This window comes from Arachis stenosperma, chromosome 3, assembly GCF_014773155.1.
Source record: "Arachis stenosperma cultivar V10309 chromosome 3, arast.V10309.gnm1.PFL2, whole genome shotgun sequence".
Lineage (NCBI taxonomy): Eukaryota > Viridiplantae > Streptophyta > Magnoliopsida > Fabales > Fabaceae > Arachis > Arachis stenosperma.
The window spans coordinates 151,407,165-151,427,628 of record NC_080379.1 but is presented as its reverse complement, the minus strand read 5'-3'; the positions used below and the strand labels follow the sequence as shown (position 1 = coordinate 151,427,628).

At 34.7% G+C, this 20,464-nt stretch overlaps 2 protein-coding genes across 2 annotated transcripts; one reads left to right on the top strand and one right to left on the bottom strand.

Moving 5' to 3' along the window:
• Window positions 1-8,132: 8,132 nt before the first annotated feature.
• Window positions 8,133-12,785, top strand: LOC130966898 (inactive TPR repeat-containing thioredoxin TTL3-like). Its single transcript, XM_057891719.1, has 8 exons — window positions 8,133-9,010; window positions 9,099-9,294; window positions 9,380-9,552; window positions 9,638-9,971; window positions 10,057-10,162; window positions 11,609-11,780; window positions 12,396-12,508; window positions 12,769-12,785. The coding sequence occupies exons 1-8, from the start codon at window positions 8,133-8,135 to the stop codon at window positions 12,783-12,785; spliced, it is 1,989 nt and encodes a 662-aa protein (XP_057747702.1).
• Window positions 12,786-14,908: 2,123 nt separating this feature from the next.
• On the bottom strand, window positions 14,909-15,800 carry LOC130969832 (PLAT domain-containing protein 3-like). The gene is made up of 2 exons (XM_057895726.1): window positions 15,627-15,800; window positions 14,909-15,535 (listed from the first exon to the last, which is right to left on the bottom strand). The coding sequence occupies exons 1-2, from the start codon at window positions 15,726-15,728 to the stop codon at window positions 15,062-15,064; spliced, it is 576 nt and encodes a 191-aa protein (XP_057751709.1). The 5' UTR covers window positions 15,729-15,800; the 3' UTR covers window positions 14,909-15,061.
• Window positions 15,801-20,464: the final 4,664 nt, after the last annotated feature.

Here is a 20,464-nt window from a genome sequence, read left to right as displayed (position 1 = left end):
GGTGACTCGTAATTTTTACTTCTCTCATTGAAGAGGTTTTTCACGTTAAAAATCTTGGTGTGTTAGCTTGTTTCTAATTTCTGGTTTATGTGATTTTTCCGCTGCTATTGGGTATTATTGTGCTGATGTTAATACTTGTTGTGAATGGATATTGTTGCTCCTCTAATTCTTGCAAGTATGGAATTGTGTTTTATTCCTATCAGTTGGCATCAGAGCTCAGGTTTGAGTATTTGGTTATAACTTGCTTGAAAGATGAAGGCAAATAATTCTACTAGAATGATAAGTTTGAATGGCACTAATTATCATCTATGGAAGGGCAAAATGAAAGATTTGTTGTTTGTCAAAAATATATATTTATCCGTATTTTTACACAAAGCAGAATCTAAACAGATGAAGAATGAGAGTTTGAACACCAACAAGTTTGTGGTTTTATTAGGCAATGGGTGGATGATAATGTTTACAATCACATTGCTAATGAGACTCATGCTAGGACTTTGTGGAATCAAATTGAATCATTGTATGTTTCTAAGTCTGGCAATAATAAATTATACTTGTTGAATATGTTGATGAATTTGAGATACAAGGAGGGGTCACAAGTATTAGATCACTTGAATGAATTTCAAGGAGTCCTGGATCAGTTGTCAAGCATGGGAATCAAGTTTGAAGATGAGGTTCAAGGATTGTGGTTGCTAAATACTCTACCAGATTTTTGAAAGACATTTCGTATCTCTCTTATTAATTCTGCTCCGAATGGTAAAATGAGCATGCAACTTGTTAAAGGTGGCATTTTAAATGAAGAAATGAGAAGGAAGACGCAGAATTCTTCGTCACACTCTAAAATGTTAGTCACTGAAACCAAGGGTAGAAATTAGAATAGAGTTCAAAAGGGTAGAGGTAAAAGCAGGAGCAAATCCAAGGGAAGATACAAGAATGTTGAGTGTCACTATTGTCACAAAATGGGTCACGTTAAAAAATATTGCTATCTTTGGAAAAAGAAAAATAAAGGTAAGCAAGAAAAGAAGGATGATAGTGGTAACGATCGTATATCTTTTATTTTAGATGATCTTCTTATTGTTGATATTGCTGATTATGAGTACAAGGTCAATTTTGTTTATGATGATGAGTTCAGCTGGGTAATTGATAGTGGCGCCTCAATACATGTTACACCGAAGAAGGAGTTCTTCACTTATACTCTAAGTAATTTTGGAGTGCTTAAGATGGGTAATGATGGTTTGGCCAATTTTGTTGGTGTAGGAGATGTTTGTCTTGAGACTAATATGGGAATGAAGCTGCTACTCAAAGATGTTAGACTCGCTTCAGATGTTCGCTTGAATTTGGCTTCAGTTAAAAGGCTTGATAATGAAGGCTTTGTAAACACTTTCGACTTTGGACAATGGAAGCTTACTAAATGCAACTTAGTGGTGGCTCGAGAAAAAGGTACTTCAAGTTTGTATGTGATGCATGCCATGATTGCAAAAGGTAGTGTGAATGCGATTGAAAGTAAAGAAGTTTGTAGCTTGTGGCACAGACGACTTGGTCATATTAGTGAGAAAGGACTTAGTTATTTGGCTCGAAAGGATGCTCTTTCAGGTTTGAAGAATGTAGAGTTGGAGAAATGTTCTCATTGCATGGCTGGCAAACAAAGAAGATTATCCTTCAAGAAGCATCAACCTTCAAGAAAATCAGACTTCTTGGAATTGGTGCATTCCGATATTTGTGGTTCTTTGAAGGTACGGTCTTTTAGCGGAGCTATTTACTTTATTACTTTTATTGATGATCATTCAAGAAAGCTTTGGACTTATGCTTTGTAAACAAAGAACCAAGTTTTGGAAAAGTTCAAACAATTCCAAGCTTTGGTTGAGAGAAAAACAGGTAAAAAGCTTAAATGTATTCGCACTGATAATGGTGGTGAGTATTGTGGACCATTTGATGAGTGTTGCAAGCAGTAAGGCATTAGGCATGAAAAATCACCTCCTAAAACACATCAGTTGAATGGTTTGGCAGAAAGGATGAATAGAACACTGATTAAAAGAGTTAGGTGTATGCTTACTGAAGCTAAGCTACCTAAAGTCTTTTGGGGTGAAGCGCTACTTACAGCGGCTCATGTGATTAATCTGAGTGCTACAATTGCTTTGGACAATGATGTTCCAGATCATGTTCGGTCGGGCAATGATGTCTCGTATGGTCACTTGAGAGTCTTTGGATGCAAAGCATTTGTTCATGTTCCAAAGGATGAGAGGTCCAAGTTGGATGTGAAGACAAGGCAGTGTATTTTTATTGTGTATGGTCAAGATAAGTTTGGTTACAGGCTTTATGATCCAGTTGAAAAGAAGCTTGTAAGAAGCCGTGATGTAGAGTTTGTTGAAGATCAGACCATTAAAGACATTGATAAGGTAGAGAAAAGTCAATCACAAGAGAGCAGTGACTTGACTGATGTAGATCCAGTTCAGCCGCCTCCTTCGTCAGAACAAACAAAGAATCAATATCAGGAGCATATGCAGCAAAATGAGCCTTTGCTTCTTAATGAACAGGAGATGGGAGATCCAATTGATGCTCCAGTTGATGATGATGCTGATAATCAACCTAAGCTACCTGAAGATCCACCAGGTTTCCATCCTAGGAGGTCTACTAGAGAGCGACGACCTTCAACGAGGTATCCTTCTAGTGAGTATGTAACATTTACTGATAGATATGTGACCTTGACTGATGAGGGAGAACCTGAATGTTATGCGGAAGCTATGGAAAGTGACGATAATAAGAAATGGTTTGATGTAATGCAAGATGAAATGAAATCCTTGTATGATAATCAAACATTTGAGCTTGTGAAGTTGGCAAAAGGAAAGAAAGCTTTGCAGAACAGGTGGGTTTATAGGTTGAAGCATGAAGAAAATTTTCAGTGTCTAAGGTACAAGGCTAGATTGGTGGTCAAGGGCCATAGGCAGAAAAAAGGAGTTGACTATAATAAAATCTTTTCACCGGTTGTGAGAAGATCTTCTATTAGGACTGTTTTGAGTTTGGCTACAAGTCTTGATTTAGAGATAGAGCAAATGGATGTGAAAATTGCTTTCCTTCATGGTGATCTTAAGGATGAAATTTACATGGAACAACCTGAAGGTTTCATAATAAAAGGCAAAGAGGATCATGTTTGCAAACTGAAGAAGAGCTTGTATGGCTTGAAGCAAGCTCCAAGACAATGGTACAAGAAGTTCGAGTCTGTTATGGCAGAACAAGGCTACAAAAAGACTACTTCTGATAATTGTGTATTTGTTAAACAGTTTGCTAGTAATGATTTTATTATCCTTTTGATATATGTTGATGACATGCTTATTGTTTGTCAGAATGCTTCTAGGATTGATATGTTGAAGAAGAAACTAGCAATGTCATTTTTAATGAAAGACCTTGGGCCGGCAAAGGAGATTCTTGGCATAAGAATCGAGCGTGATAGAAAGGAGAAGAAACTTTGGTTGTCATAGGAGAAATACATAGAGACAATATTGCACAGGTTTCAAATGGAGAAAGCAAAGGCCGTTAGTACTCCTCTTGCTACACACTTCAAATTGAGTTGCAAGCAAAGTCCATCAAGTGATGAAGAGAAGAAAGACATGGAAAAAGTTCCATATGCATCAGCCGTGGGTAGTTTAATGTATGCTATGGTGTGCACAAGACCGGATATAGCTCATGCTATTGGTTGTGTTAGCCGTTTTGTTTCAAACCCAGGAAGAGAGCATTGGAATGCTGTAAAATGGATAATGAGATATCTTCGTGGTACTTCTAACATGAAGTTGTGTTATAGAAGTGATAAGCCTATTCTAGTTGGTTACACTGACTCAGATATGGTAGGAGATATTGACTCTAGAAGGTCTATTTCAGGCTTCTTGATCAACTTTGCAGGTGGAGCTGTGTCTTGGCAATCTAGATTGCAAAAATGTGTTGCTTTGTCTACTACCGAGACCGAGTTTATTGCCATTACCGAAGCGTGCAAGGATATGCTTTGGATGAAGAAATTCTTGAAGGAACTCGGGTTTACTCAAGAGAGGTCTGTGTTATTTTGTGATAGTCAAAGTGTTATACATCTTGGTAAAAATTCTACTTTTCATTCTCGATCCAAACATATTGATGTGAGCTATCATTGGATACATGATGTTTTGAATGCTGAGTTGTTGAAACTTGGAAAGGTTCATACTGACAAGAATGGTTCTGATATGATGACCAAGGTATTACCAAGATGGAAGTTTGAAGTTTGTTGCTTAATCGCCGGGTTGGCGGTTACCTCTACATAGTCGTGAGGGAGAGATTTGTTGGGTTTTTGAGCTCCCTTCCTATGTGGAGAAAAAGCCCAAATGCTAGTATCCAATCCCATGAATAGTTGAAGTGGCTGATGTGAGTTAGGGTTGAGTGAGAGAGGTCATTTTTGAATGGAGAACACCAAACACTAGAGAGAAGAGAAAAGAGAAAGTCATTTTCGCACATACACAAAGCTGTCTCTGTAAATTGGTCACTGCAGATTCGTTAACCGTTGGATCGAGCTCAAATTTGGACAGTGTGTTCTACACATCTGGTTCTTTGATTTCATCTTTCGGATCTTCAATTCGACATCTGTAGCTGGAGATATTGGTCACGCACAGTAGTTCTGTTTTTGTGGTATTTTCATCTTCTTGTTCTTGTTTTGAAAGCTTTGAAGCTTGGGTTGTTTGGCTTGTTGTATGCACATTTTGTGCAGTAATTTGTGATTCTCTTGTACCCTATTTTTCATCATAGTGAAGCTATATCCTGATCTTGGTGACTTATGGTTTTTACTTCTCTCATTGAGGAGGTTTTCCTCGTTAAAAATCTTGGTGTGTTAGCTTGTTTTTAATTTCTGGTTTATGTGATTTTTTCGCTGCTATTGGGTATTATTGTGCTGATATTAATACTTGTTGTGAGTGGATATTGTTGCTCCTCTAATTCTTGCAAGTAGGGAATTGTATTTTATTCCTATCACTTTGTCCAGGTGTTGACAAAATTGCTGATGTGTCATGTTAAAGTTAGATGTTAAATGCCAACATAGAATAGATAAGGATTTATTTAAATCTAAATCTAAATTAGTCAAAATTTTATTTGTCTATATTTATTTAAAAAAATGACATTCTTTTAACATTAAATTAGTCAAGAATTTATTTATCAAAGATTTATTTGTCCTAAAAACAATTAATATATTATTTTTTAAATTAGTTTTTTATTTTATTTTTATACAATTAATAAATTAGTAATATAATTTAAAAATAGCCTTGTAATATATTACTAGCAATGGAATTATAATTAGAATTTGGACTCTCTTGTATTCTTTTGTAATGGCTATATAATAATAGTTAATATATTATTAGACATTAAATAAGTGTATTCTTAATATTTAAAACACTATTTTTTTTATTTTTTTTATTTTTTATATAAAAACACTCAAACCTACTCAAAAGGATTGCTAAAATTACAAGATAAGAAACTATTAAGAGTAACATCAACACTGATTAGTTTATGCTTTAAAAAAGTTAGTCAATTATTAACAATACTATAAATAAATGTACATATATTTTAATCCAAATCATTATACATGGTCATGCAAATAATTCTTAAAGTTCATCATAATTAATAATAAATAATATTTTTTAAATTTAAAAAATTTATTAATTAGCTTATATTTATTATACAATTCATTCAAGAATTAATTAAAAAATATTAATATAATGAATATTATAATAATAAAAAGTTAATTAATAATTAAAAAAATATTGTATCAATTTTTTTAAAATAAATAAATTTTTGACCAATTTAACGTTAAAATGTCATTTTGTTTGAGTCAATATAGACAAATAAGTCATTACCAATTTGAATTTATAAACAAATTATTGATGGTAATGCCGGAGATTACATAGGAGTTGTATGACTGTTATGTTTTGTTCGACTGTAATGATCCACATGTGTGTTGAGCTCCTTATTTCAAAAAAAAAAATTTATAAACAAATAAGTTCTTGTCCAATCTATGTGGCTGCGTTTGTTTCTAAGAATAGGACAGGACAAGATATTGAGAACAGGACAGGAGAAGACACTGATGGATAGAGACGCAAAATTTTATGTTCTTGTATTCTATTTGATGATAAACTAGAACAAATTATGAAAATTCAATTTATTCACATTTTTTTTCATTCAAAAAAATTGAGATAAAAAATATAACAATAAAAAATATAATTATAAAAAATTAACAATAATAAAAGAAAAAATAAAAAATAAGTTGTGTCCCTTGTTAGTGTCTCTGTATCCTTCCTGTCAGAATGGGTACAACAATTTTGTGTCTCAATATGTTCCTATCTCAATATTTTGTCTCTGTAAACAAACGCAGGCTGTTAGTCGTCCAATCCATTATGTTAACGTGACACATTAACAATTTTCATTAACACATGACAATAATATTGATAAAAAGGTCGCGTTGTCTTACGAAAATAAAAAACAAGATCGAAGTAGGCATTTTTTTGTCAAGGTTGCATTGTCATTTGATAAAAAGGATAGGACCAAGTTGGATACTTTATTTGAAGGAGTTTTGGTAATTGCGCGCCTCATTTTTTTAGTAGCAAAAATTAGACCTAAAATCAAAGAATAAATAGCAAAATCAAACATAAGTAGTAAAAAGTAAAAACAAAGCATGCATAAATAAAAAAAAGGAAAAGTCTAAAAGGCTAGCAATTTTATTGTATTTTGCCTAGCATGCAGAGAAAAATGAGTCATTGGATGAAATCTCACACCAATCTCACATCATTAAATCATTATTGATGACTAGTTGATAGCTACTAATCACAAATATTGCTGGCCCTAGTATTGCTTTAAAAAAAATACAAGGAGTAGAAAGTCACTTTGAATAAAGACGAAAATCCAGAATCAAACAAAAAAAGAAAAGTAGCAAAAACAGTGAAAGAAATATTGGAAAGAACATAGCTGAGAATCGCGATTGAGACAGAGAAAGAGGAAAGAATCGCACTTGAGACATAGAGAAAGAGGAGAGAATCGCGTCTGAGACCAAGAGAAAGAGGAGAGAATCGCGCCTGAGAGAAAGAAAAAAAAGGAGGTGATTTTGTTTGTAACTGAAATTGGTGAGAGTGGGGTGGTGAGTGTGTTATGACTTGGAAAAAGATCCTCTCCAGTTTTTTTAACAATTGATAGAATCCAGTGTGATCTATCACCTTTGATTCTATGAGTGGAACCAAAAATAAATAAGAGAGAGAGAGCGCAAGAAATGGTTAGATTGAACACTGGATACATCCATTTTTTTTCTCACTGGAGAGGATCCACTCCCTTATGACTTATGAGTGAGAATGGAGTGGAGCGTGTGTTATTAGTGAGAGTGAGGTTTGTTTTTTAGTTTTTGAATTTTTTTATGTGTTCGTATATGCATAGGGTGGCTGAAATTGGTGATTGAAATTGGTGTAGATATAATATAACTGTATTACATTAACAAAATTTTTTAATTAAACTTCAAGTATCAACTATTTTAAAATTTATTAATAATAGAAATAGTTGATTAGAAGACGATATAAAATTTTAAAATATTATAAAACCATATTTTTTTCCACCAACAACTACTCGTAATCCATTGAATCAACCTGTCCAAATGGAGCTCGACCTATTTCAGATAGAAGAGTCAGGTTTTTCTGGTGGATTGAATGAAAAAATGTTATTGGCAGAGGCCAACATAGCTATAAGCTAGGAATTTCGATGATATGCGCGTTACAGTTTTTAGACCGTTAAGCTGGATTATTATGTAAAGGATCCCTATGGATATTGAAACTGCACCACCAAACAAAACTGAAAAGCCAGCTGTTGCTATCGTTTTCACTTTTTTCTTAACAAACTCACTTATTACATTGCATTGATAATAAATATATCCTGCCATTTCGTCTCTTGTAGACATTCAGACTTGAAGGAGTTGCCGTTTTTCGAGATGTTTAGTCCTGATTTATAACCTTGTTCATGTTGCATTAATTAGTTTTCATTGTTTCATCATTTATGGACCAAGACATTTAAGCAGCCATTCTTGTCTTGTCTTAGCTCCTGCTTTAGCTTAAGAAATCATCGATAGAACATCCTCAACATAAGATCACCAGAAGATGGGAGATATATTGCCGCATAAATATGGTTGCTGCTTAGTATTCTGGAGACGCGGAACAACCTCCGAGACTTCTGCTCCCATTGCCAAAATCAATGACAAGAATTTTGTGAAGGAACCGAACCCAAAATACATGAAAAGGCATGGAGGTGGCTCCAAAGATGCATCTTCGGTGCCAACAACTACGTCCAAAGCCCAAGATTATTCATCACGTTCTAACTCCTCCAAGCCTCATCAATACAAGCCAACTCTTGCTGTGACCGAAAATAAAGTACGAGGCACATCAAGAGTTTCACCTGCTGAGGGCTATGTCACTCAAGGAAGGAGGGTTCCCCAAGAAGCCGTTGGCATATCCGGCGAGCTCGAAAGAATGATCATTGATCATCACAAGTCCAATGGAAGCAGTACCCTTGTTAGAGCTTCATCAAGCAATGTCATGCTGGCTGGTGATTTAGGTAACCTGAGGCAACAGAGTACCAATTCAAGCAATAGTGCTGTGGGCAAACATATTAGGCAAGAAAACCCAGACCCGGTTGCTTATAACGGAAGAAACACAAATCCTACGGAGCAAAATGTGGCCAGAATAGAAAAGAAAGACTCTGCTTCTTTTTGCAGAGCACTATCTATTAGAATGGATCCAGAGCAGTTGAAGATAATGGGAAATGAAGATTACAAGAATGGGAGGTTTGAAGAGGCTTTAGCTTTGTATGATGCTGCGATTGCGCTTGATCCGAATAAGGCATCGTATAGGAGCAACAGAAGTGCAGCATTAACTGCACGTGGTAGGCTCTTGGAAGCTGTGTTTGAGTGTAGAGAAGCCATCCAAATAGAGCCTCATTACCATAGAGCTCATCATCGATTGGGAAACTTGTACACAAGGTTGGTGTGATATGAAAACGTGCATGTGGTTGGATACTAACTTGTCAATTACAAGGGTGTTGTCACACTCACTCGTTTGTTTCTGCAGATTAGGGGAAACAGATAAGGCCCTTTATCATTATAAACATGCAGGACCTGAGGCTAATCCAGAAGAGATTGCAAGAGCAAAGAATCTTCAGCTCCAGCTAAACAAGTGCACCGAGGCTCGCAGGTTAGGAGATTGGAACAACCTCATCAAGGAGACTAATAACGCTATATCATGCGGTGCAGATTCCGCTCCACAGGTGAGCAACTTCTATCTTACACATACATACATGCATGATGCATGTGCATATGCTGATATGATTCTGGTTGTGGCTGTACTGGAAGATATTTGCATTGCAAGCAGAAGCATTTTTAAAGCTCCGAAGGCATCAAGATGCAGACGAAGCAATGTCAAAGGGTCCAAAGTTTAAAGTTGAGGATTGTACCAAGTTCTTTGGAGCCATAAGTAATGCAAATTTGTTGGTGACTCGGGCTCAAGTTGATTTGGTTGCTGGCAGGTTAGTGTCTTAAAACAAGTAGAGTGGTCAGTGGTGAATATTGATTTTTATTTTTTAAGTGCTTGATGGCTTAAGTGTTGGGCAGATTTGAAGCTGCATTAGAAGCAGTTCAAGAAGCAGGTAGGCTAGACTCAAATAACAGGGAGGTTAGCAAAGTGATGAGGAAGGCGAAAGGCATGGCAGCTGCAAGATCAAATGGCAACAACCTTTTCAAGGAATCGAAATTCTCCGAGGCTTGTGCTGCCTATGAAGAGGGTCTTGCCCATGATCCTTATAACTCGGTTTTGCTATGCAACCGAGCTGCTTGTAGAGCAAACTTAGCTCAATACGACAAAGCTGTGGAAGATTGTACGGCTGCTCTTAGTTTGCGCCCATCTTACACCAAGGCCAGGTTGAGAAGAGCTAATTGTAATGCAAAGGTATTCAATTTCTTAAACTTCAATTTCTATGTTAAAAAAAAAAAGAGAGAAATTGAACTGTGATATATTTATGGTGAAATTGCAGTTGAAAAAATGGGAAGCTGCAATACAAGACTATGAAATATTGGTAAAAGAGACACCGGAAGATGAGGAAGTAAGTAGGGCTTTGTTGGAGGCCAAAGCGCAACTCAGTAAAAAGTAATTAGCCAGGTGAAAAACGTCATATAGATTATGGACCTTACTTGTATGGTATAGTTTAGATGAGAAGATAGTTAGAGAAACAACTACCTCCAACATATGGAGGAATTGTATCATTAATGTCCAAAGATTAGGGCCGATTTGTTTATGGACTAGTATACATTTGATTTGTTTGTTTGTTAAATTCGTAATGTGTAAATAGTAAATTGAATGAATAATATTCGTACAAGCTTGTACATTTTTTCCCCTTAGTCACATACAAATTATTAAATAATTATGTTACGTTGAAACCCTAAATCTCGCGGGGGCATGTCTTTCACATTATTTAATGTGCCACTGCGACCGCGAGATTCGAGATAAGTCTCAAAGTGGTCCCTGAAGTTGCACTCGAGCCTCATAGTAGTCCCTGAACTTAAAAGTTACTCATATTCATCCCTGAAGTTGCACTCCGGGACTCAAACTCGTCCTTCCGGCAATTTCTGCCCACCTGGCGCTATCGAAAAGCTGAGTTGGCCTTTTTCCTGACACGTCGGCATAACAGAAACGACGTAGTATTTGCTGTGGTGCCAAAATGACATGTTTCACGCTAAAAAGCCCCCTTCCTGAACATTACCCTAACGAATTGTCTCTCCCCTCTCAAATCACAACACAAACACAGAGGTCTCTTCTTCTCCACTACACTCATCAATGGCGTCTGTGCGATTGTCGTTCACGCCACCTCCCTCTCTTTCGGCTACCTTCTCACCGCCACGGCCCCCAAACCCTCTTCGATGACGCCCTCTCACATTCCTCCACTGGTAACACTTTCACTAATTTTTCGTTTTGTTCTCTCTTTTTTCTTTAACAAAATCATTTAATTTCGATATATTTTATCTGAATTATCCAAATATCATTAATTATCACTCTTCTTTAGTGAAAGCAATTGAAAATTCTGTTTTCTATTTTCACTTCTTTCTTTGCGAGAACTAGAAAACATAGAAAGTAAAAAGGAAACCAAACGTGCCCTAAGTTTGTAGCACTAGCTATGTAGAACAATTTTTATCTAATCGGTGTAAGAGAGTTTTATAGGATTATTTGTTCTTGAGTTGATGATTTATTGAAAATCATCAAATACTGATATGTGATTGATCGAGTGAATTACAGAAGTTCATTATTTAGATTATAAAGTAAATTTGAGCTTTCTAAGGTGGTAGTTGTTAATAAACATGATAACCACAAATAATGGCAATTCATGCCGAAAAATTGCACTATCCTTGGACTTCTATACTAAACGAAGGATTAGGCTATGCAATCTAATATGAGGATCAAGTCAATTAAGCTGAAGTTAGAAGATATCTTGTGGTATCAAGAGAAGATGTAGCAAATTGATATATACATCCTGAAGCTTATAATTAGCATTTATTGATAATTTTTAATACGTGATTTGTGATTGTGTGTAGAGGAGGTATCTGTAGAGAATTGGAACCAACTTGACCAAAAATATGTCTTTGTTTATGTCAATCCAAAAAAGGTTTCAAATAAAGTGCTGGTAAAGTGCCTCGTCATGAATGAGAAGTTACTCATTGATGCCTTAAAGGAAGGGTCTTCTGACCCTGCACACCTTGAGATTTGGTAAGCCTTTTTTTTCCCCTTCAAGCTATAAATTCTTTAAGAGTTTTCTTTCATTTGCTGCATTGCAAAATTAAAATTTTTGTAACTGACTAACCTGATTTTCTTTGTTCGTGTTGAATTGGGTTGCGTTGGAGTTTGGAGCTTCTATTTGTAGATGACTTATTTTATTACTCTTTTTAATTAAATAGAATTTTCATTCTTGATAGAGGAAGACCAGAAACTAAAATATAATGGCTATGGTGGGGGCAAAAAATCATACATGATTTTTAGTAAAAACTGAAGTATTGAATTGTGATTTGAAAACCTTCTGAAATTAGAGTTTGTATTATGTATTGTCAACTTTTACTCTTTTTTCCATTCCTTTCTTTGTCACATCAAATATTAAGACAGAATAGTTAAGGGAATAAAAAAATCACAATAAATATTTTGTATATTCGTTCTATGCTACAAATTTTAAGCTTGTGTGTATTAAGTTTTGTTGCTCAAAGGTTATCAGCTTTTCTTTCTGGATGAAATCGGATATGTTGTGAAAATTAAAATCTTTTATGGTTAATCGTACTTCTTGTGAATTTACGGTTATATCATGATCTGGTGCTTTGATTTTTCTACATACAGTGTTAGGGATTCTACTATAGCAAATGAAAGCAGCAATTATTCTGAGCAGTTCAAGAATTTAAAGCAGCTACTGAGAAGACTAAATCAGGATATCTTAGCCAAATTAGCCAATTGTTTTGTTATGTTTTATTTAATAAGCCTTCTTCTTTTGACTTTTTTGTGTGCATTGTGCTAAGTTGTGTAGTACTTTCTCTTTTATTTTTGTTTTTCAATCGCCTTCAATACCTGCTTTCTTGAAATAACTAATGGAGTCATTGTTTCATAGATATACTGTTTTCAATACCTTCAATAGGCTGCTGTTTATATGTGCTAAATTATTTCTGGGCTATTGGTGGTTATACATGCTGCATAATGTCCTGTTTGTATGTAACAGTGCTGTTTAGGGACTAGTCTGATGTCACTTACATAAGTTTATGGACTAGTTTGATGTCACTTATAAAAGTGTATGAACTATTTTGGTGCTCGAAAATAATTGTCTGACAGCTTTTTATAAAAGTGTAGGAATAAAAAAGTGGGGTCCCGATGTGGTCTGGTGACCTAGACTATGAGAAGTTCGAAGTTCATGGCTGGCCAACCAACATAGTTGTCGAAGTTCATGATGTGGTCCCTTTAAAAAGAAAGTTCTCCAAACATGATGAAAAAATAACTTCAAGAAGTAGCAATCCACCAGGAAGCAGTCAACCAGCAAGGAATCCCTCACCTAACCCTATGCAAGGTGCAACACAGAGGAATGTTACAAGGCTTGCAAACTTCATGAAGTTTGTGTCCACCCCTGGATTCAAGGAACCCAAGCACAAAAAATGAAGATTAGGATGATCATGTTTAGGGACAGGGGACACATGGTGTCTTTGTGTATCTATTTTGCTGAAGTTTTTTTTTTACCATGTATGCTTTCTTAAACATTGTCCTAGTGTTTGGGATTTTAGTATCTGAAACTTATGAGGTCAAAATGTTAACAACTTTTATATACTTGGTGTTTTAGCTCTATAATGCCTTTTCTGGATGAAACATTACCAATATGAATTATGATTTTCTTGAATTGAGTTTTGTTAGCTTTTTGGTTATATTTTGTCCTGTGTTAGAGAATTAAGAGTAATTCAGACCCTGTCCGTTTCCATTTCATTGAACAGAAATATGCATATAATCAAACACTTTAATTTGCATTTCTTTCAAACAAAAGGACAGGAACAAGTATATGAACAACATATGCATATAACATGCATGTCATTTGTTTTTGGCTAGATACAATTGACCCTGTTGTCTATCCAATTTTAATACAAAAACACCAACTACAATCAGCAGCATGAACACAAACATCAAACCCCCCCAATTTTAGAACCCTAATTTCAGCCTCTAATCTACCAAATTTCCAAGCAATCTTCATCTTCTATTTTTTATTGTCAACTGAATGCCTTATTCAATCATCACATGCTATGACATCTTCTTCCAAAACTTTATCAACCCACAAAAACAATCCACACCATTTCTTATCCACAATCTGCACAGCCAAAAAAATTCAGTTAGCAAATTTTATATCCATGAATATAGCAATCAACAATAATAATACTTACATTGTAGTTTGGGCAACCCAGGAACGGTCTCCCTGGATTAGAATCCATCCCTGACAATCACAGCATTGGTCTCGACCCACAGCCACACCATTCTGGCAAACGCGATTCTCTGTTTCTATTCATTCTCCTCATGATGCTTCCAAATGATCGTGGGTTGTTCGAGCTTCCAGTTGCATTGCTCACGCTTGCCATAATAGTCGGGCTTCAAATATGAGGAAGACAAGAACAGAGAAACGAAGAGAAGAGAAGACAGAGCGATGTGGGCTTCAAAATTGGGGATTAGGGTTTTAACTTGATTTGAGGGACCAAATTGATTCCGAACAGTTTACTTTGCCACATCAGCTAACCGTTGTAATGCCCACGTGTCACGAAGCCTGCCAACTCAGCTTTCCGGTAGCGCCAGGTGGGCAGAAATTACCGGAAGGACAAGTTTGAGTCCCGGAGTGCAACTTCAGGGATGAATATGAGTAACTTTTAAGTTCAGGGACTATTATGAGGCTCGAGTGCAACTTCAGGGACTACATTGAGGCTTATCTCGCGAGATTCACATGTCAGATACTCACATGTGACATGCCTAACATGAAGAACCGGTTCAATTAAATATTTAGGTGATTGGATTAATAAACCAGAGTTTCAAAATGGAAGCCATAGTAATTAGTTTGATTTGGATCTCTACATTCCTTGCATCAATATATTCACTTTGACACCTAATTGCTTGGAGTAAGATCCATGGGGGGTAATGCAGATAACAATTATTAGGGTTTATCCTCCTGCGCAGCGATGTGATCAGTGATCACCACGTAGCCAGCCTGCCATATTTTGAATACAACGTTATCGAGAGAGATGAGATCTACCACTTTCCTTATTGTTCGTATAAACTTTTTATTTTTGACATAAAAGAATTTATGATTTGTACCATAAAAACTAAAAAGATATATAAAAGACTCACAAAAAGATCATTTTTCATTTCATTATTATTAGGCAACATTACAAAGACTCGCAAAACAGTAGAGTGTTGCCTAAAGGAAAAGCTCCCAAAGTTGCCCCGAAGCATTCAAGCATTACAACAACAAAACAGCACTGACCGGAGGCACATCATAGAGACATGGACAGACTAGCTCCTCCATGGTTGGGCCTGGGGCGGGCCTGGTCCAAGCTGTACCTGCACTTATTCCTAGCGGCCCAAAGCTGATAGGGAACGGTATCATCAGCAAGCCACTGCTCCACTTCGAACTGCTCTTGATTGCAGGAGACGTGGGGCCCAGTGGTGGTGACCTCGACGTAGTTGCAGTACCATCCGTGATGAGAACCGGCGCCGTCGGAGGTGACATTAACGGCGCATACAGGTGATTCGAGACACGGTCCCCTGCCGCTGAAGATGTCGAGGTTGCCGCGTTCGAAGTAGTTGTAGTTCTTGCCCATTAAGCCTCCCCAGGCCTGGAGGTTGTTGATGTAGATGTAGTAACCGTACTTGTCGTATAGCTTCAATCCGATCTTGGAATCCGTTCCCCCTTTCAACACCGATCCCGTCCTAACGTACACCGTAAACACGCACTCCGCATCAGGATCCTGCGTACATCACAATATTATATTCATTCACATTCTTACGCATGAAATCAAAAAATGATATATAGATGAGATTGGAGGGCAGTGTTCTTACGGATCTGATGGTTGCGGCGAACGAGAGAGACAGTAGAAAGAGGAGAGAGAAGAACGCTGTTGAGGAAGCCATGCTTATGTGATAAGTGTAAGATCCGCACATAGTTATATATTAAAAACAGACAGCGTGGGTCACATGCTTGCTGGATTCAATCAACTCCTCCCTCACAAAAACACTTTCTCTTCATTTTCTCTCTTAACTTTTTACATACATATACAAACCATTGATTTTTAATTTGTATCAAAGCATTAATTTAACAAAACAATTTTATTTTTATTGAAATAAAATTCATTTCTCTTATATTTTTTTTGTATTAATTTAATCGAAATGTGTCAAAAAAAGAAATACACGTTAAAAAAACAACTATACTTTATACATACTATTAGTATAAGACTTGAGTTACGCGCGGACCAAATGTTTAATCCATTATAAAAATTTGTTGGTACTGAATTATTAATATTAATATTTGTTATTTTTAATTTGAAAAAATTTTTGTGTATAAAAATTTATTATACAGTGTATAAGACTGTTCTATTATTTATTTTTCTAAAACTAAATAATTTTATCATTTTTCTAGTCCATATTAATGAATTTTATTTAAATATAAAAGTTATTATGTTTATGTGATTAAAATTTTAATAAAAATAATTTATATTATCACTATACAAATAACAAATACTAAGTGATATTAGTTATATTATTAGATCCTATTATATGACCTGCATTATGTGCAAGTCATGTCTTTAATATACTTTATGTATAATTTGTTTACAAAAAGATTAATATACATTTATTAAAGGAATTAACTTATTTAGTAACAGATTAAATGATTAATTTAATTAGTATGTAAAAAAATATAGTTAATGTTTTTTAATATTTTAGTTTATATTAATTTATATTTTTTTAAATGATAACTTTTATAATACATTTTAGTTAAATTTTAAAAAAAATTAAATTAACAATTATGTGGAAGTGAAAATTAACTATCCAAAATATTTTTTTAATATATTTTTCATTCTTCGAGCATATTTTTTCATAAATCAACTTTTTTGTTTTCTTAATCTATGCGCAAAGGAGCTCATATATGAATATATAACACAATATAAATCATTCTATACATCCAATACATTGTCCATGAATAAATAAAGTACTTTCATAGTCTGAAACAAATACAACAATCATCGATCAAGAAGGAAAGACATTCAAATTAAAATTTTTCATACATAAATGATTATGGTTTTTCTCCCAAAAAGGAATCATGTTTGAAGCTTACACTCTATTGATATGGATACCTTTCAAAAGAAAAATAAACAAAATAAATCTCTAAGGCAAAATTCACATTTACAAAAGTTATAGATAATTGAATTCCTACTATTATTATCTTTGACAATATGACTTGCAGAACCACATTTGAAGAAACCACAACCTGCAGTCAGAAATTATGGCAGAGATTAAAAAAAAAAAGTAGTTGCAATCACTTCCATAATGCTATCACAAAACATAACTATATCATTTATTTTTGTCCTTCTACTTTCTCCTATATTGTGACCACCAAGGTAGTGAACTCGTAATTTTTACCTCGACTCGTTAAGCTAACTCAAAATCGTAATTCGTTGAATCATGAGACGAAACGTAAATATGACTCGTAAATTATAAAAATTTAGAAAAATTTAATAGCAACAACTAATTTTATAGAGAATAAAATAAATCTCAAATAAACTAAATTATCCATAGAATTATAACTAATATATATACGATAACAAGTTAAAAGTCACAATTCAACACAAATTCACAAATCAAAACACAAATTCACAACTCACAAGTTCATACGACACTAAAATAAATTCAAGTAGCAAATAAACCAACCAAACTACTAGAATGAACAACTAATTAACTAAAATCTAAACAAGTTATTTAATAATCATTCTATTCTTCATCAGTTATAAAATCTTCACGAGTTTCACAAACTTCTGCATTACCATCTTCATCATTATCAGGAGCAGGAGGAAGAGGTCCTTGGAGAAGTTCTTCAAACTCATCATCATCAAGATAAGGAATTGCCAAAGGATCCTTAGAGGCACCAACAACTCTATTACCACTTGCTCCATCATTTAAATCAGGATCTGAGATTAGAGCATCTAAATCTTCTTCTTCTCCATCTTCGTCAGCAACAATCCACTCTTCATCAGAGTCCAACTCATCAAGACTATAGTCATAATCAAGACTTCTTCTAGTTTGTTTTTTCTTTGCTAATCTTGAATTTGTCATCACAAACACAACATCATTCATGGTTTTAGCTTTCAAACGGTTTCTCCTTTTTGTGTGAACCTTTCAAAAATAGATAAAAAATATTAGACATTAATCAAACAATAAGATAGAATTGAAGAATTAACAACCAAATTTATAAAAGTAAAATGCAATTTATATTTAATTACTAACCATCTCAAAAGCGCTCCAATTATGTTCACATCCAGATGAACTACATGTCAAATTCAAGATACGAATTACAAATTGTTGGAGCTCTGGATGCTGATCTCCATAAGAATCCCACCATTGAGCTGGAGTTTTAGTATAAATTGCATTTTGAGCTACTTTACTACCAAAAAACTCTTTTCGAGTTTTAAAATCTTTAAGTTGAACATCCATCTTAGTGATTAAATCTGGATTTCCTGTCATCCTTTCCATACAAGCATAAAACTGCTTCTTAAGCTCATAAGCAATGAACAAACTGCTAAAACAAACGGTGATTGTCTTCACTAACTGAATTTTTCACTTTTTCATACAATGTCCTCATTTGGATACACTGGAACAGACAAAAGCAGACACTTATTATTAGTATCTGATTGTATAATGCAAGAAGCTTTGAATGCCATGATGATGAAATCGAAATAGTTGAATCTCCCAAGGTAATATATATTAAATTGATGATACTAATTTACACATTTTGACTCGATCAAAATCAAAGCTAAAGTCAAAAGCTTCTTATCAAGTAATTTGAATTGTTCAACAGTGTAACTTCAACATATATAACATCTTCATATACAGTGCTTCACCTTTTTCATTGATCAAAATCAAAGCTAAAGTCAAAAGCTTCTTATCAAGTAATTTGAATTGTTCAATAGTGCAACTTCAACATATATAGCATCTTCATATACAGTGCTTCACCTTTATCATTCAACAAGTAATATGTGAATTATTGGTAATTAACAATAACAAAGGTTTTACTATACTAGCTAAGTCCCTCTTCACATGATACCATGTTACTTGTTTAATTTAATTTCTGAATCTAAGGATTAATTTAATTTAATTTTAAAAAAGTGGATTCTAGTTCTAGGTTATTGAATTGGAAGTAAAGGACATTGTATTTAGAGACATTTCCAATAAAGCCTGTTGCTAGTACTAATGATGGAATAGAAGTTCTTGGAGAGTTGAGAGAATCGAGTAATTCACCAGAGAACAATATAGAAGTGTTGGAATTGGAAGGACACCAGGAGGGGTCTGAATTAAATGGTATAGAGACCCCAAAGACTACTAGTTTAGTGGATGAAAAAATTGAGGATGGTATTAAAAATCATTTATTAAACAACACTGCTCAAGATGAAGTGAAAAGTTTAGGAGGGACATTGGTGGAAAGCAAAGAGCAGTCAACCCACCAAGAAACATTTAGTCGTGAATCAGATGTCAATCAGAGTTAACATTATATATAAACAATTTCGTTAATTTTTATCTTAGAAATTAGGAGGATTAAACTGTGTCAAATATTTATAATTTTTAAATGAAACATTAATTAATAAGAAAGAGCTAAAAACAAAACCATGATATAAGAATGGATAAAAGTAAATCACTTTTTGTTTCACGTTTTGATCGTCATTATTAATCCATGTTTTCCATTACATTATTGTTTTAATACATCAAAAGATGGTGATAGTAAAATAGCCTATTGATTTGCACTGAACCTCAAGTTCAAGTATCGCACCATAATACTACCTCTGAAGCCATTAACCAAAACCAGCTGGTGGATGGAGCTAAGGTAAGTTTATTCATTGATATTTTGTACATTAAGTTTGACAGGACATATTTGTAGAAAAGAGTCGAGGTGCAATATCCTCTCTCAAAATTTGACATATACTCGTAACATACTAGTTATTTTCAGGTCTGAGATCACGGTTTTTCAAGTCTCAAAACTTACTATAATTCGTATAAAATCATAATCTAAATTGAACAATATAATTAATCTGCAATATAATCAGTAAACCAATAAAGATAGACAATAGCAATTCAACCTATAATATAATCCATAATAAACAAGTACAACAACAGATTGAACTGACTTTGAAGAGGATCAAAATTAAAAAAGTTTTAACATACCTGAACTATCAGTGAAGGGGAGGAGAAGAGCAGCAGCAATCCAGATTCCAGAAATAGAGAGCGAAAGCCAGAGAACTAGAGACAGAGGCAGAGTCAGAGAGTTTCGCAAAACAATTGCAAATTGATGCTCACACAGTTCAACCACCACCAGTCTAATTCCACAACAACGGCAGCAGGCTGTGACACACCAAATTGGGAATTTTGGTCGCGCGAAATTTAAACTTCAGAGGGATAGAGAGATAGAGTCAGAGAGAGTCAGAGATTGAAAGACTTGAGAAAGGTGAAATTTTGAAATTTTGGCCATGGAGATAAACTGTAAAGTGAGGAAGGTAAAGAGATTAAGGAATTTACTGCTAATCTGCTAGGGCTCCTCCATCTTCCATGGTCTTCTATTCAGATTGGGCCATTGGGTTGGACTGGGCTGCACTCAGGATCAAGAAAAGAGTATCTTCAATCTTGAACACAACATC